The 19,429-nt window shown below is 30.8% G+C and overlaps 1 protein-coding gene across 6 annotated transcripts; it reads right to left on the minus strand.

Annotated features, from left to right (window-relative positions):
* Window positions 1-12,937: 12,937 nt before the first annotated feature.
* On the minus strand, window positions 12,938-18,288 carry LOC114185499 (pentatricopeptide repeat-containing protein At1g06270-like). 6 transcript variants are annotated; one of them, XM_028073250.1, is made up of 5 exons: window positions 17,994-18,288; window positions 16,027-17,170; window positions 15,855-15,915; window positions 15,051-15,176; window positions 12,938-14,200 (listed from the first exon to the last, which is right to left on the minus strand). In XM_028073250.1, exon 5 carries the CDS (start codon window positions 14,144-14,146, stop codon window positions 13,118-13,120), a length of 1,029 nt encoding a protein of 342 aa, XP_027929051.1. In that variant the 5' UTR covers window positions 14,147-14,200; window positions 15,051-15,176; window positions 15,855-15,915; window positions 16,027-17,170; window positions 17,994-18,288; the 3' UTR covers window positions 12,938-13,117. The 6 variants fall into 6 exon arrangements, with proteins under 6 accessions (XP_027929051.1, XP_027929053.1, XP_027929049.1 ...); XM_028073252.1 differs by lacking the exons at window positions 15,855-15,915; window positions 16,027-17,170 and adding an exon at window positions 15,309-15,347; XM_028073248.1 differs by lacking the exon at window positions 16,027-17,170.
* Window positions 18,289-19,429: the final 1,141 nt, after the last annotated feature.

Consider the following 19,429-nt stretch of genomic DNA (forward strand, 5'->3'; position numbering starts at 1 on the left):
TCGGAAAAAAATCTCTGGGGTATCTGTATCTATGTGTTTGTGCAGTGGGGTCACATGGGGATGGGAAGGGATTGGACAGCTATGAACAGCTGGGAAGAGGGGTTGGGTTTCAACGGTGTTACTGGAAAGTCGCCACTGGATTAATAAGTAGTGGGAATCAGCCACCACGTGCCCTTGTGTCCGTCTTTTTAGTGGATGCCCTTATTTTTCTTTATCTTTCACAACCAAATTTTTATTTCTTTCACTTCATCAATATCAAACTTCTGATTGCATGTGTTTAAGAAATACAATGGTGGAGGATGATGTTCTTATAATAATATAGTTTCTTTCTTTCAAATTTGGGCTTTAGAACATTCCAGCACACTAATTTTAACCATTCCATCATCGTGATGACACTGCAATTAGCAACATCGTAAATATTAAGGAATGGAAAAAGAAAGAGTCCAACAATGGTCAAAAACATAGTTGACCATATTTAGGTGCATTTTGAAAAGAGAAAAAAAATTATCTGAAATTAGAGTTTTGTGCAGGTTAAAATGGAAAATGAGAAGAGATATAGGATTTGATTGTTTGAATGGTGATAAATTTGAAAAGATATTGTCTTAGACAAAAGGTAAGACATTGTGATATCTTTATCTGATAGAAGAAGAAAGAAAGGCCATGTGCATGGGATTATTGTATAATGGTGTAGTGGTTATGCATGGGGTGCAACGTGTCTCATTAATCATTTCGTTAAAAGGTAGAGATAGCACAGTAATTAAGATAAGAAAAATTGTTTGGAGAGAGAGAGAGAGAGAAGGATCATGTTATGTTATGCTCCCATGTGAATTCTTTGCACGCACTATATATGCTTTCTTTGCTTTGTCCCCAAACCATTCCCACATGTAGGGTATATGCCTCTTATCTCTCAGTGTCTATTTCTTTCTAGGTACCTTCTCCCATCGGAATTAATTAATCTAGTTTTTAATTAATTACAAAGTATTTCACAAAGCTCAAACATGATTAGGACCATCTTAATATGGATGAACTTTATATAATTAATACAATCTATATACTTCTTTATTAGGCCTTGCCTTCCCCTCCTACTACTTTAATCATTATCCCAATCCTATACTATTATTTTGTTCTTGTTCATACCCCACCCTACAAATTAATACTATATACCTACAACTTATAATAATAGGCTTCACACATGCATTTATGCCCTTAACCACTTCATAGCATTGCAATTCAAGCTAAATGATAAAGATAACAAAGATGTACACTAACAAATTTATTGCATCGTAACAGGTTTGGTATTAAATTACCTTATGTTAGTATGTTTTGTTAATTAAATTAAAGTCTATAATATATAGTATGACACAATTATATAGATATTACTAAGATTTTGTTGGCATATATTAAAAATTGATATGTACTATAAATGTATCCATTGTTAATGTAATACGTTAGATTATGATTACTCAAATAATACTAGTAATAATAAAAATATGAAATGATTTAATAATAATTATTAAATAAATAATAATACTAAGACATATATATAAAACAATGAATATTAATCAGATATCAATAATTATAATAACAATAAGAGATAAAAAATAGATGAGAAAAAGAGTAGAAATATCTTGGGTTGAGGCAGGACGTATAGCGTTATCCTTAGAGAGAAACATCCCTATTGCACAGGGCAATAAATACACAATACACAATCATATGTGTTTTAAATCATATGCGTCTCTCTCCCAAGATACAACACCCGTTAGATCGATCGAGTGCAGCGAAGGATCTCCGAACCTTATGAACACCATTGTCTTAAAGATAATATAGAGAAGGAAAGAATAACACTTTTAAGAAAAACTCTAGTATTTGTTGTTTCTGTTGTTTTGTTGTTGTTGTATCTTTCCCCATGCACCTAGGTGGTATTTATAGGTAGAAAAGGAAGACAAAGAAGTAAATTGTAATAAGAATATAGCTGTTAAACATAAAAAACATTAATCCATAAATTAAAGGTCTATAAAAACATGAGTAACAGTAAGTTTTTTATTTTTATTATTTATTTTTTAAATTATATTAAAATATTTCTAACAATCCCCCACATAATTTAAAAAAATAAAATAAAACAAAAAAAGTATTATCTTTTAAAACAAAATATTGTAGTTCAGCGTAAGGAACCTTCCGGGTCTGACCCTTACACCTAATGCTTATGAACTTCCACCCAATAAAATGCAAAGACTTAATTGCCTTGAGCTACATCCCCTGTGACCGGGTTTTAGTAAATAACACATATAATATCAATGTTCATTATAGATTCTAATCAGTGGGTGCACGTTACAACCTTGTGCATATATCTTGTTTCATGAGTGTCACTTAGAGACTTGCCCATGTCTCACAATGGCGGCCCCACCATCACACTCACTAGGTAAACCCTCAAAGGGTGGTTTGTGACTCACACCCCTACAATAATTGTCATTGGATTTATTAAGAGGTATTTTATAAAATAATGCACATACCTCAATCATTGGGTTTATTAAGAGGTATTTTATAAAATAAGCATAATAATGCACATACCTCAACCTAATTATTGCCACAATTTATAGTATACCTCGTCATAGGAATGAGACATAAAGAACAACTTTTTAACATATTTCCATGATAGGACACCTTCATCCAAGGTTAAAACATAACCATAACACTAGTGCAGAAATTGATTTTTACCTCGCCTTATATGCCTCGGTTACCCAGGAACCGAAGCATATAATGGCACGGTGGCATTTTTGCAATTTCAGACAACTTTTATGTCTCGGTTCAGCTTAACCCGAAGCAAAAGAGAGGTATATGTTTCGGTTCGCCAAAAACTGGTGCGAAAGGAGGCTCATATGCTTCGGTTACACAGACCCGAAGCCAAAAACCCACTAGCCGTTACCTCTTTGGCCTCGGGTGGGTTTGAACGGTGTCAAATAGGGCTATATGCCTCGGTTCAATTAATAATCGAGGCCATATGGTTTAATTAGGGCACCAAATTCCTGAGCCCCCTTTCTCTTCTTCTTCCCTGCGCCCCTCTCTGCAATAATACCTTTTCTCTTCTCCCTCCGGCATGGCTGTTCCAGGCGCAGTGGTGATGGTTGGATGCGCTGCTGCCGGTACTTCTTCTTCTCCTGTGATGTGGCTGTGCGACGGAGATGGTGGAGTTGCAATGGCTAGTGCAGGTTCCATGGCTCGTTGACGCTGTTGTTACAGGTTGTGTGTCGCGGCGCAATGAACCTTTGCGTGAGCGTTAATGGTGCAGATCAGTGTTGGAGCGTTGCGGAGAATGCATCTTGCTCTCGCTGTTGCAATGGAGGTGTTGGTCGCAGTTGCAGATCTGCGCAGCGTTGATGATGGTTCGAATCTGGCTCGCGTGCAAGCAATGGATCTGTGTTGATGGTGAATGTTGCAGGTGCTGCCTTGGTGGTTACAGGTCCAAACGGTGTTGTTGTTGTTACGGAACATAGGTTGTTGTTGCGGTGCCGGAACTCGCGGTCACGGTGGTGCTGCTGAGCATGACGCGGTGGCTTCCATGGAGGTTGGCCATGGTTATGGTTCGTTGTAGGTGGCGCGGTGGCTAACAACGAACATATGCAGATCTGGTTCGCTCATGGCACTTGCTCGAGCATGGTGCATATGCATGGAAGAAGATGGTTGTGGCTGCTGCGTTTCGCCGGCGAGGATAGTTGGTGGGCGAGGAAGCTTCGCGTTTCCGCTGCTGAAACTCACGGTGGTGATGGGTGACGACGCTGCAGTTGCGTTCGTGTGCGAGGAAGATGGTGGCACTGGTACGTTTTAGTTGCAGGTGAGATGGCTTTGTTGCGTTAATGTGAAGCTGGTTGGATGTGTTGCAGGTGCAGGCGCGCGTCGCACAGTTGATGGAGGTGCAGCTGCGGCTGTTCCTGATCCAATGGTTACACTGCTGCAATGGCTTCCTGGTGCGTTTTCCAGCGCTCTAGTTCGTGGTGCAGTTTTACTATATGGCTTCGGTTCTATTTTGACCCGAGGCAAAAATGGAACACTATGGCTCTGGTTCATTTAGAACCGAGGCATAAAAGGAACTCTATGGTTTCGGGTAACAACTGAGGCCAAAAGGGGTGCCTTTTGGCCTCATCCCAATATGCCTCGATTCCAGACCCGAGGCAAAATGAGGAAAATAACCGGGGCAAAAAGCCCTTACTGCACTAGTGTAACCAGTTGTTGGTTTTGTGTCACCATAATCAATATCCAATTTACATTATCCTTCAATCATCTCAAGAAATTTGACATATTGTCATAACTCGGAAAAACACAAATAATATTATCACTAGATGGCAAAACAGTACTAGAGGTATCACAAACAAATTTAGATAATTTATCATTTAAAAGAAACACCTCTAGATACTTATCGATATAAATAACCAAAGATTTTCTTTTCTCATTAAAAGGTATATTAACCTTTACAAGACACCCCCACATTTTGAAATATTTTAAATGTGGTTCTTTTTTCTTTCATAACTCATAACAAGTTTTATCACAATATTTTGTGTTCAAAATATGATAAGTAGGATATAAAATTTCATTAATATAATGTTAGGTAAGCTAGAACTTGAAGCATAACATTTACCATATCAAACAAAAGCAGTTTTCTTTCTTTCTTTCTTTCGCTGCACTGTCATATTAACACCATACACTATATGAAGATGTTACATAATGAATAATACCATGAGTTTCACACAGAACAGTCATTTATAAAGACATGTATCATCACTTCTCTATTTAATTAATTTTGTACCTCAAAATTTTATAATTTGAATGATCTCTAACCAGAATTTCTCAACAATTATAATAATAGCATTTTATATAGCATAGCTTTCAACATTTGTAATAATCAAAGAAAAAGTTACTAAATATTTTATTACAAGAAAAAAAAAGCACTTAACTCAAACAAGCCATCACAAGTATATCATTTACATACCAAAACACATGTCTTGAATTAATAATTTATTGTAATAAAAAACTACTTCATAACATTGTTGAGTAGTAAGGAAGTTTCTAAATTCAGAAACATGAAAAAATCCTTTTTATTCATAAATCTGATAATTTATTAGTCATTTTTTTTTCATATAAATATCAAGCTAATTTTTTTCCTTTGCAAATGCAAAGTTTAGTTCAAGTGTTTTCCATAATACAATAGTTTTAGTATGACAAATTATTTGATAATTGTTTTCATACAAAACAGTTAAAATATATTCATGATATGGAACATCTTTATCAATGGTAAGAGTAGATAATATTAAAGCATAAATTAATATAACAGCAAAAACATTAGCTTTAGACATCACAAAAAATTATTCAACAAGCAAGAAATTCATTTATCCATAATTTCATTTATTGTTACCAATAGAAGTAACCCCAATTGTACACATAAATTTTTAGGTTTAGTTGAAATTGATTTAATTATAACCATAACAAACACTTTAGTTAATAAAATGTGTTTTCAGTCTTCAGATCTATATTATTTTTAATTTTAGAAATGAATACAAACGAGTAATCAAAAATAGAACTAACAAAAAATTTTCTCTCTAAGAATGTTAGAAAATGATTACTCAAATAATACTAGTAATAATAAAAATATAAAATGATTTAATAATAATTATTAAATCAATAATAATACTGAGACATATATATAAAACAATGAATATTAATCAGAGATCAACAATTATAATAACAATAAGAGATAAAAAATAGTTGAGGAAAGAAGTAGAAATATCCTGGGTTGAGGCACGCATAGCACTATCCTTAGAGAGAAAAGGCCCCTATACTACACAGGGCAATACAAATACACAATCGATCGAGTGCAGCGAAGGATCTCCGAACCTTATGGACACCACTGTCTTAAAGATAATATAGAGAAGAAAGGAATAACACTTTTAAGAAAAAACTCTAGTGTTTATTGTTTCGGTTGTTGTTGTGTCTTTCCCCATACACCTAGGTAGTATTTATAGGTAGAGAAGGGAGACAAATAAGTAAATTGTAATAATAATATAGTCGTTAACCATCAAAAACATTAACCCATAAATTAAAGGTCTATAAAAACATATGTAACAGTAAATTTTTTATTTTAATTATTTATTTTTAAATTATATTAAAATATTTCTAACATAATATTCATATTAAAAATTTGATTATATATTAGATAAAACTACAGTGATACAAGTAATCCTAACATCTAACGTTGTTCCATCGAATAACTTTCTCTGTATTGATATAGTTAGTTCATCTTTATTTTATCAAAACAATTAAATTTGTAAGGATTAATAATATTGCAAGCAAGGTTACTAAAAATTCTCGTATTACATGAGATTGTTTTTGCAAATTTGTTAAAAATATTTACAGGAAAATATTTTTTTTTGTTATTTTTTTAAAAAATCTTAATTGACAAGTAATTTTTTCGTAAATAATTATTTCCTATAAAATTATAAAATTTATAAATATTTCCTACAAAATTTGTTGTGAGAAGTATTTTATACAAAATATTTTGCAAAAAAAATAATTGGCAACAATTTTTTGTAAATTTTTTTCATAACAAAATTTATAAGTATTTCTTAAAAGAAAAAAACTTAAAACAAAATTGACAGGAAATATATGTTTTTTTAAGTAGTGCAAGATTAAAAAATAAAAATAGATCGTTCAAAATTGAGTTAAAATTTAAGTTTTATTAGAAGTTAAAATTTGCATTTAAAAATAATAATAATAATAATAGTACAAGTTTGATTCTCTATTTAGTTAAATTATTACTTCTCTATTTTTTCTTCTATAGCTGATCAAATTCTGTTAAATTATGATTTTAATTTGGTCAGTTTAGTATTTAATAAAAATTTAATATTTAGGTGATAGCATGCAAATAAAAATACCTATTTATGTACAAGAGAACCTAACACTGTGTTTGGATATCTGGGTGAATTCTGTTTCCATATTTTGTGTTTTACAAATCATCAACCCAGAAAAGTTTTAATTATTCAAGATTTTATTACTGTATATTTTTATATGGAATTATTTTGGTCAACTAACGTAAAATTATGTCATTACATTATTTTACACCAAAATGTTAATGTACATATATAATGTTTGTGAATATAATAATATATTTTACATATACGTAAACAATTTTTTAAGGTAGACTTTCATTGAAATTAAACCATATGTTTTCATGTATCTACCCTATGTATCAACACTTGCAATTGTATTGTATGAAATTTAACTGCGATAGTTATATTCCTTCCATACTCCACTTTAATCATTACAATAAAATATAAATTTCAAATATTAGTGTCAACTAAAGTGTAACGTTATATTAAAATCCGTTAAGTTATTACGTTAACTTTTTACAATAAAAAGTCAAGAAAATGTAAAATCATTTTTAAATTTTTGTATTAAATAAACATTTGTGTTACCATGAGTTTAACACCTACTAACTCAAATAAATATTAAAATTAAATAAGATTAATATTGATTTAATAAACGTTAATTTTATTTATTTTTAATATTTATATTTATTTAAATTAGTGTTGACGTAACAAATGATAATTAAAATAAATAAGTTAGTGTTAGGGATGACAAATAAATATCTTCCTAAATATTAACCGAAGAGATAACAAATAAATTTGTATTAATTGAACTCATGTGTGTTCGAATTAACCCAAAACCTGTCATCAATTTGCACATAGAACATGCAAATACAATTCAAAATATTAAATGATCCCAAATTATTATAAACTAACTCTAACTATAATTGGCATCTAGACAAAAAAATATTTTGTCCACGCTTGTTGAACATAAGCTAGTACTTTTGAATTCATTAGACTCGGGTTATTAATTTTACAAAAGTTAGTTGAAGTTAATATTAGTACATACGAAATTTATTTGAAGTTAAAATTAGTACATATGAAAGTTAGCATATTATCTCATGCTTACCACTTTGATAACCGTCTTGCACGATTGTTTCCATCCATTGTTTATGTAATAGCCACACATATTCCCTGTTTGTTTATTACACTACACTCATAGCCACACTCATAACTTATTATCACCATTTTTAACCTTACAACGTGACAAACCACACTTAAGACAACTTCTTAAGTCTGCAAACTCTTTTTTATATAAAATACATTCATTAGGACATACATGAATATTTGATATTTCATACCTATTAGACAAAGTATCTTCTTTGCTTCATACAGTATATTACTTTTAGGAAGCATTTCCTTCAACAATTAAAGCAATTCTATGAAGCTTTTATTAGTCCACCCATTCAATGTCTTCAAATTTTTTCAACCTTAACACGATTGATAATCGTGTAAAATTAGTTGAACTAAGATATAACGAGGTCTTTACATCGGTAATCATAATTTCATATACAGCTTCAGCAAAGATTTGTACTCCAACATCACAAATCATGTCCACTAATGTATCGTTCATTGTCCAATCAACATATTCATGTGTTTCAGTCACACTTGAATGTTTACGAATTCACCATGTCACATCCATATTGTATAATTCTTCAAAAATTCATCCCACAAAAGATGTTCTCTAATTTCGACAGAAACTAATCTTCATCATTCAAGCAATTCACACATGAACACCTCATCCTTACTTTGTTTTGTACACTACCAGTATTACGTTGAGCGAACTGTAAAAACTCTTCAACCCCGCTTTCGTAATCATGACTTAAACGCGATAAATTAATCCAACTTTGATTCATCTATGTTCTGTAGATAGTGACGAAATTAGTTTGCAATCCATGCATGAAAATCTCACTTTTTCTCATAAAAGGTATGGTCATATCCCATTGAAGACTCAACACAATTATTGTCAATACAACCTCCATTACGTTTAAATAAAGTTTACATTGTCTAAAATTTGAAAAGTACTAGAGAACTCATTGTAATCTAAGGATCGCTCAATGTTTACCAACAGTCAAACACCTTCGGACTCAATCCAAACACATTTAACAATTCAAATTACAAAATAAAATGGATAAATAATAAATACTAATTAAATTAAATAAACTAAGTATTCATACAAAATGCCACAAGATTAAGAAATAAAGCATTTATAAAAACAACTCAATAAACTTATTTTATCTAATTTAATAAGGTTAAATATGTTTTTAGTCTCTAAACTTTAATCCAAAATTGGAATTCATCTTTGTCTAAAACTTCACTACATTTTGGTCCTAAACTTTAAAAATGAATGAATATAGTCCTTTTAACCTAGTTACGTTAATTTTTTTGACATGTTGAATGCATTTCATAATAGTATTGGAGTTGTTTACTTCGTTTGACACATTCTTAGTTCAATAGCAGCTGGGAAATGGGCTTGAAACCTCAAAAAAAAGTTAGCATAATTAGGTTAAAAAGAATATATTAATTCATTTTTAAAGTTTAGGGACCAAAATGTATTGAAGTTTCGAACATAGTCAAATTCCAATTTTGGGTCCATGTTTAGGGACTAAAAACATATTTAATCTAATTTAATACTACTACATTTTATAAAAAAAAAATTAAATCAAATAAAAATTAAAAAATCAAAAACTAACCTAGAAGGAGAATACCATAGAGAAGAAAGTGAGATTCACGACTCTATGGAGTGTTCCTTTGCGTCACGAAATGGCAAGCAAAGAGGGCTTGGAGAGGCGACGTCGGCGGCAGAAAGAAGGGGCGTAAATGAATGAAACATGAAGCCTAAAGGTGACGTCTAAAACCGATCAAGAACAGCCTCGAAAAGTGGCGTAGGAAGCAAAAACAACGACCAAGAACAACAAGGAAAAGCGGTGATGCAAGGAGCAAAAACAACGATAAAGAGCAGCCACGAAAAGCGGTGGTGCGCTAGAAAAATGGTAGTAGTGGCGCGGCGAACATCGGCATCAAAGGCCTACCAAGGATGAAAATGAACAGCCAGCATGAGACAAAATTGATGATGGTCCGATGAAGAACAACGACATCCAAAATTAAATTGGTTGTGCTAGGAGAGTTGCACCGACAACGGTGAGCGAAGAAGACAAAACTATTCATGCACAGGCAAGTGAAAAGTGAATCCTTCTTTAGCCTTGGCATGTATTTTTTGATAGGTTTTTACCGTAAATATCGTTATTTAATTGTCAAAAACTTTATAATGACGGTTTAACATCAAACCATCATCAATTTTCATATTTTCAATGACAAAGCTTAGACTAGTGTGCATTATTTGGCAATTTATGGTATATAGCAAAAGAATAGAAATTGTTGTTATAAAGTTCGCTTTAATTGCAAAACTGCCCTGCATTTTATTTCACTACGCCACCTCATTATCCATTGTCAATTCTTGTTGTCATTTGAATATTATATATATATATATAGATAGATGGATAGATATAATATATACTTTCTTTCTTTTCTTCTGATTGTTTGACTTTTTATCAAGGACGATCCTTTTAAAGGACCGAAGGGAGCCACGGCTCCCACGTTTTCTTTTTTATTTTTTTATCTATATATATTTTAAAAATACATTTTTAATTTATTTTATTATTTATATTAATTTAATTTAGAAAAGTCTTTTAGAATTTGAAAACTACGTTTTCTTCCTCTTCTCTTATTTTTTGTTTCCTTTATTTGGTTTTTTTCTTTTCCATATCTTTCTTTCTTACTTCTTCTTTCTATCTTAATTTTCACCCTCAATCTCTCATTATTTTCAAAATCAAATTGCACTAAGGCGAAATTAATGAGTTAAGAAATATTTTAGATCAAACAATTTCTTCTTTTTAGTAAATGTATTTTTTACCCATTTTTTAATTAGAAGCAATATGTTTTCCTCTTGTATGTGGTTTTTCTACATTATAGGCATATCTTTATTTGTTACAGATTGTTGGAAGTCCCACATCTACTAGAGATAAGGACAATTATCTATATATAAGTGGGGGTCAAACCTCACCTTACAAGCCGATTATGTGGGGTTGAGTTAGGCTTAAACTTCACTACTAACACAGATAATAAAATCATGATCAAATTATTCTTTGTGCAAATGGAGCTTTAGTTCTAATTCAATTATTGAAGATTTTAAGTCATTGAAAGAGCGTATAGCAGCACTCTTACTAAAGGTAATTTTCTCTTTTTTTAATATATTATTATTGATGTTAAATTTTATGTTTCACTTTCATATATATTAGTCATTTTTGTTAGATTCTATTATTATGTATGTTTGTTTTGAGCAAAGAAAATGATGAGAGAAAATGAAAAAAAAAAATTAATTAGAAAAAAAAATTTATAAATAAAAAATATAACTTGACCCCCTTAATTTTTTGTTCAAGTTCCGTCACTGCTTACTATAAAACTCAATCACATCTTCAATATACATTTCCTCTTAACACAACAATTGTGCAGTTATGTTCAAATGATGTATAACATCTCAATTTTTTTTATGTTGCACATTTGAATATTTCTACTCCTTTTTAATATTTTTATTTATTGTGTTTCTTTTCTGACATGAGAATGTCTAACTTTTAATTCAAGTGTTCAATAGTTTAAACCCTTCATTTGCTAGATAATATGAAATAAAAAATCTTCTTTACTCCTCTTATTATTAAATTTTTGTTTCATTTGAATAGCCTTTTTGTTTTGGTAAAACAATTTTCATTATTTATCAACAATTCAACTAGATTAATATTTGAAAATTTTTCTTATTTTTCATCTTATTATACTCTTAATTATACATTTTTTTATGCGATTTTATTTAATGCTCTATCAAATTGTTTCTAAGACACACATTTGATTATTTTTATTTATTTTTTAATATTTTTATTTTCTATTTATTTTTATCATGTAGAATATTATATATTTATGTTTTTTATATAATTATTTTTATTTTCTAATTAATTGTGCAATGTTATAAAGAAATTTTTACTATAATATAATAATTTAATGTGATTGATATGAATTTTTTTTATCACTATCTAACATATATTGAAGTTCAAAAGATCATAGATACATGATAAATTTAAATTATTATTAGTTTAATCTTACTTTGTATGATTTTGATCAAGTAGTTAATTTTAACTTTTAATCATGTATGAGAAAAGATATTTCCTTAGAATTTAAAAAATGAAAGTAAAGAGACAATTTAATTTTTTTTAATTTGAACATCTATTTTTCATTTATAATTTTTTAAAAATATTTTTAAATTTTATCATCTAGATTTCATTTCTTTATAAATATTTAATAATGTATACCTCCTTTTAATATTGAATATTTGATAATATTATCTTTTCATGATCAGAATATTTTACTATTTTATAAAAATTAATTAATTGATATTACAAGAAAACGAGTACGGACATATATACATGTTACTCGATAGAAATGAGGATAAAACAAAAACTTAATATGAATCACATATTTTTAATATTTAATTTTATTTAAGTTAACATCGTCAACGCTAAGTTATATCTTAATTCTAAATTCGTATGCATTCTTCACGATTAATATGAACCATATATTATTTTAAATTTAAAACTTATAGATTTAGATATGACAAATCTCCTCACCCATAATTTTCATATATATATATATATATATATATATATATATATATATATATATATATATATATATATATATCATTTATATTCATCCTCCTTCTCATCTTTTTTGTCAATACTCATCTTCATCCAAAAAAATCTCTTTCATCTATACTATTTTTTTTTCTATCCACACATATCTTTAATTTACATTTATTCCATCATCTCCTTCATCTAAATTTCTCTTCTTCTCTTCTTCATCTACACTTATCTTTTTCATCAATTATATTTTTTCTATCGTTTTTCACTCAATTTTTTGTTCATATTTTTTTTTCATTCACATTCTTCTCATTATTTTTTATTTTTTTTCACGTTATAATGTTTTTATGAAATCATCGGTTAATTCAAATAAATATTAAAAATAAATAAGGTAGTGTCAGCTGACGCTAACCTTAACAATTAATATGAATGGTAGGACACCCTAATAAAAAAGTCACAAGTCTTAGCATGTCACCCCATCGGCATTAAGCATTGTACTTGCCCCTCCAAATAATTTAACAACTAAGATTTAAGTGCTGCAAATCTATGTCTCATAGCACAAGCTATCTTCCACTCCTTGATACTGGCCAAACCTTCAATAATCTTCTGTCTGACCCTTATATATGGTACAAACCCTCTTTCTGTCATCCCTGTTGCAACCTTTGCAGCCAAAACATACTCACATTTCTCCAAACACCCTTCAATCACTAACTCATAACTTTCAAATCCGACAGAGTTACCCTCTTTCTCCATGAATTCAATCATCTCAACAGCATTCCATATTTCCCTGTTTGCCCGTAATGCTGCCAACAATTTCACCAGTGTTCCCTGCCCTGGGGTTAAACCATATTGCACCACCATTTGCTTCATCAAATCATGTGCCTCAGTAGTCTTTCTCACTCGGCTCATGGCACCAATTACAGTGCCATAACTATTTGAATCTGGTATACATCCAGCCCCTCCCATGCCCCTAAGGACTTTAACGGCTTCCACTAGTTGGTCAACAGCACAGAGAGATGATAATAGATAATTACAAGTCCCACAGTCAGGAGTATATCCAATTGTTTGCATCTGAAGTAAAATATCAGCAACAGATTGGGAGAGGCATCGCCTCTCCAACCAAGCCGATGAGAGGAGAACACGAGTCTGAGAAACCGGAAGGCAACCAGACCGTAGAGTTCGTTGTAGGACAGCAAGTGCAAGGGGGAAAGGATGAGAGCTTTGAAGAGTGTAAGAAAGAAGATAGGAATAAGCTAGTTGAGGCTTGGAACGTGGTCTGATAGGTATAAAAGATTGCAAAATTTCATCAATAATTTGCACTCGTAAGTTATGAGGAAATGAAGAAAAGAAAGAGAAAGGATTTGAATTTTGGCACGACTCCAAGGAAATGAAAAGGTCAGGAATTTTAACATAGTTTTTCGCTTCTACTTCCTCTCTTACAGCATGCTCAAGCTTTTGCAATGAAGACACTGAGCGAGCTGAAGGACATCGGCTCAAAAAAGGCCGGAAATGAAGAAGAAATTTATGCTGAACCGTTGCTCCTATTACCATTCTTGATCAGCTAATATTGTATTGGAGCGCCTTCTGGCATGAGAGAAATGAAACCTGAGGAAATTTGCAGAAAATAACTTAGTGCATTAATAGGGCAAAAGGGTGTGAGAAAAAAAAATTGATAGATATGGCCACGCATTCACAAAATAAAATATAAATATCTTTTTCTGTATGCTTTACAGAGAGGTTCCTTCACACGGGGGACATGAAATAAGGTTTCACTAGAAACTACCAACTGAACGTTACCAGTGGTTAAAGAAAGAAGTGAAATGATTAAATCACGAAATTGTGGCACGCCAAGCAGTAGATCATGACCAAAAAGACAACACATCGGCGTATCAATGTATAGAATCCAAATTGAAATTAACAGATATAAACATACAATGCAACGATTAACAATAAACATATAACTAGGTTCAAACATTATGATGCAAACAATGCAAAATGAGTAGGGAATCAAAATACCTCTCCTTGGAACATGCAACTGAAATAAACTACCCAAATGTAACTATATCAGACAACCATAAAGTATTTAAGGGTGTTGCCAAATTGAGATGCAAATTGTGGTGTTATGCTGGACTGTGGTGCAAACGGAAGTTGAGGTGGATTACTAGGCCTTGGAGTATGGGTATGCCCTGGAGTATGAGTAATTCATTTTCCTTAAAATTTCCTAAGACTTTTCAATGCTTACTGCTGGTGAAACCCATGGTGACCTTTTCAATGCAAACTATTGTAACCGCAAAACCACTTAAAATACAATAGACAAATGAAAAGTGATGAGAAAAATAGAAGGGGAAACACATGCAAATAGCCCAAATTCAAAAAAACTCTCGATATCTTTATTAATGAGCCTATCAACATCAAAATCTACACCCAAATCAAATAGTTTTTTTATTCAACTTACTTGGGCAAGATGGATGAAGCGCAGGTGGACACAATGTAGATGGTGGTTGGCCACTTCTACTTTGGGTAGGAGCTGAAACTTGGTCATTAGTCTTCTTCATGGATATTTTCTTCATCGTCAGGAATTCTATAAACAATAACATTATTACAAGTCAATTCACATTCATTAAATCATGATTAACTAATATAATTCATGCATAACTAATATGGATGATAACGTAAACAAAACTAATATAGAAATGTTTAATTCCAATATGACCTTGTTAATGGTATATTCCCTTCTCCATCTGGTATACTCCTATTTTTTCACAAGCAAAATAAATAAAATTGGATTAATTGCTATTTTGTTCATGAGAGGATTTTTTCTACAAAAATCATTACGTCTTTTATTAGTTCCAATTATCAACCTGCTTAAACTACCAATTTCTTCACAGGCAAGGAATGTCTTACAAGCATAGCAAGTTAGATGTGTGCGACTTATATGCACCAACTTAAAAGACTATCATGAGATTATATGTAGATAACGAGATTGGAACAAGTTTCTTTGTAAATTTGATTGATAAAAGCTGAGAATACTGAGTTGTTAGAATATTTGTTGGTTGCTGTAAATATCTCCTTTAATTAATTGTTCATTATATACATAATTAGGCTCAAATATTTTCCTGATTATGTATGACTCTTTCCATAATTTTTGGGATCTACCTTGTCTTAGTCTATTTATATAATTACAAGCCTAACTTGCTGACTCTCAAGCATGTTTTTCCCTCAATTCTAAGTCTCTAATTTCTGTACCAAGTTAACTTACGTAAAAAATCACGTCGGATGAGCCATAAGAGCTTAGCAGGTTCAAATGCAACATCTTGACCCTATAAAATGTCCAAACATTCAAATATAAATCAATTTATCAATGACAAAGTTTGCTTTATAAAAATACAAACAAAGGAATATTAGATAACAACTCTAAGGCCTTGGCTTACCTTCACATTTTTCAACACACCGGGGTTGCGAATTTAGGATGAGCAAAATTTGCAAATTAAACAAACAAGTTAGTAACTATGACTTAACCCCAAAAGAAGTTGTTTTACAAAGCAATATTAAAGGGACAGGGAGAGCAGCATTGATAATTCAAGATAAAATTATTAATAACAACTTAACAAGCAAAAAGTTTATCAAGATGTAGAACTCCCATAAAATTCTTCAGCTAGCTCAACCGCAAAAGAGAGTCTAGAGATGTCAGCTTTACTTATCTTAACACACAAAATTAAAATTTCAGTCTAACCTAAAATTGAAGAGTTCAAGACTATTCAATTTCTAACAAGTTGAAACTTGATATCAGAAAATTTTCTTTAAAAGAAAACTGATCTGTGTTCAATGGTTCAAAGACAAAAAGCAAACCATAATTTGTTACAAATTTAGAATTGCAAATACCAGGTATATTTATTCTGCCCACATTGGACTAAGGTAATTTGTAGATGAAAGTGGACCAAAAAATGGGTGAACAGAGATACCTCGTTAGAAGTCACAAAACCGGAACCCAAGAAGGAAGGAGAGAATGACACCTCTCTTTCTCTCTCTCTCTGGTATTTCAAAGTGTTTCACTCTTGTACTTAAATGTACATTGCCCAAAGTTCTAACTAACATATTATCAATATAGTTCTCAACACATTGGCTATATATTCAAAATAACAGCTGATATTTGGGAATTGGGTAATTTCTAGCTTTAGTTTTTATTAGGTGTCTAGAAATTCTAGCAAATCTACTGAAGTCTAAACAGTGTAAAGCCCTAAAAATAACCAATCTAGCACATCATAGGAGTATTTATAATATTAGAAACAGTCATCAAATTATTAACAGTGAGGTAAGTTGTCTACTATTCTGTCTTTCACAAATTATTTAATGAGCGCACATGCTTCAATTTCATGGGTTTCCAAATCCTTTCTCCAACCCATACTCAGTATCCTCGCTTTAAAAGCATCCCTTATACCAACTCTTTTGTGCATTTTACATTACAAGATAAACACCAGCCAAAAACAAGAAATTGGGAGATGACAGCAATTACTAACCGTCTTAGGAAAATTATATATAAGTACAGAACTCAAGACAGTTACCAGAGCAAATATGCTGCAAACGAAAATACAAAAGAAATCCAATAAAAAAAAATCAACATACCATTCAACACAGAAAACAGCATGCATGCCAAAAAGCAATTACCGATCATCATATACATTGGACTTCCCCACACTTTCAAATCCTTCGGTGTCAAGGTAAAAGACAGAAGTTCTTACTCCATTAATATTTAGGCACAGAATAAGGTATATGTACACATAATATGATACTGTTTTTCATTCATTATTGAATTTGAATCATGATTTGCACTGTCTTATTATATGCACAGAATAAGGTACATGTCACATTTATGTATTACTAATAATAATCCAGTGACTCCTCAATTTGTAGAAGAAGCTATATAAAATGGTCATAATTCAAACACACTACCTCTTGGCTATGGATTGAAACAAGGGCTTTCAGTTGGGCTCACCTAAATAATGCATGATTATGTCCATGTAAAACATCAAGAAACCATAATTGTAAAGATATACAAAAGGCACAGTTTGTTTCAAATAAAAATGTTCGCTATTATGAACTATATAGAATATGCCTTCAGAAAAAAAAAAAAAAAAAAAAAAAACTAACTGGCTATACGAGAAATAAAACTAACTGGCTATACAAGAAAAGCAAGAACACCCCTGGTAAGCATCAACGAAATGTTATATAAAGCATCTCAATATTGATGCGAAATCAAAACTCATTAAGTATCTACTCGAAGTCACACCAATCTATTATTATTTCCTTTATGTATTTTTGGTGACAAATGAAATTAAAAAATACAATCCCTAACAGTGGTTCTAAACGAAATTCATCCAAATGGAGAAGAAAACCTAACCTTCGTATTGAAGAAAACGAAATTGAATTCCGGCCTCCGCAATGATCGAGTTTAACGATGTAGTGGATCCAGCGCCTCCGCAGTGGCCGGCCTCCCAATGCAACGATGCAGAGCAGGTACAGCAGTGCGATGTCGGTGCAGCGGAGCGGTTCCACCGATGCAGTCCAGGTCCGATGCGATGCAAGTCTGGTGCGGTGGCGATGGAGTTAAGTGCGACGAGATTCCTACGACAAAGATACTAAGGTTTAAGGGAAAACAAACAAATGGAAGAGAGAAAAATAAAATAAAACAGTTTAAATTGTCATTCTATATGGCGATTAATATAAGTTTGGTTCTTAAGTTTTGTTATATCTCAGTTCTTTTTTTTTTTAATATTTAATTTAATTTTTATTATGTTAAAGTCAATATTATTATGGGTTAATTTTTAATTTTTTTAATTTTAATTTTTTTTAATTTTTTTACATGTGTCACTTTGTATTTGTGTTATGTGTCAAAATGATTAAATTTTATTTTTATATTTGTTTTTAATTTCAATTTAATTTCAATTTGTGTAAAAAATAAAACAATATTATCTCTCTTTAAATTAATACTCTATTTATTTTTTTATAAATTTTATAGTAATATTTTAACTAAAATTAGCGTGTTTATTAAATAATTCTAGAAATATTTTAAATTATCTTTAAACTATATACAAAGTATTAAACTTTCGTTTTGTTTTGAATGTGAGATTTAGTTTCTAATTTTATGTGTGACAAATTATTTAACTTTTAATTTTCACTAAGTTTGTGTAATATAATTATAAATTTGACATTAGGTTTAATTATTCGGATGATACTCGCTTTAGTACATGTATGTCAATCTGGTATCCGCTTTTAAAAAAATGTCAATTGCATTCTAACTTTTGAAAAAGTACTTCAATTAGGTCTCTTACAAACGGAGTTGACTAACACCGTTAGTCAACGTGCCACGTGTCACTCTGTGATTTTTTTTATTTTTTTTAAAAAAATTGAAATTTTTTGAAATTTTTTGAAAAAAATAAAAATAAAAATGTCATGTGTCAGGTTCTGTGTGTGACACGTGACATTACTTGACAAATACAAGAACCAGAAAAATAATTTAACCTAAAATAAAACAAAATTAATCTTTTAATTATTTTGTAATTATTTGATTAAAAATATTTAAAAAATATTTAATTACATATATTTACTGAAGTTTTAAATAAACCTAGACTAATTTCATGAGGTTTAGAAATAAATCTTTGGTACTTAACCAAGGTTTTTAACAACCTCTGTTACTTAATTTTATTGTTGGGGATATTTTAACTTCTGATAAATAACCCCGTTAAATCCAAATCTTTTTGTAGTGAGGGTGTGAGAAAAAAAATAAAAGGAGGGAAATTATCTTTTGACAAACAAAATTTTGACAAATTAACAAAG

This window comes from Vigna unguiculata, chromosome 5 (genome assembly GCF_004118075.2).
Source record: "Vigna unguiculata cultivar IT97K-499-35 chromosome 5, ASM411807v1, whole genome shotgun sequence".
Taxonomy (NCBI): Eukaryota; Viridiplantae; Streptophyta; class Magnoliopsida; order Fabales; family Fabaceae; genus Vigna; species Vigna unguiculata.

What these genes read in the sequence shown, in the direction of transcription:
- LOC114185499 (XM_028073251.1), bottom strand. Translation starts at nt 14,146, where the DNA reads ATGGTAATAGGAGCAACGGTTCAGCATAAATTTCTTCTTCATTTCCGG.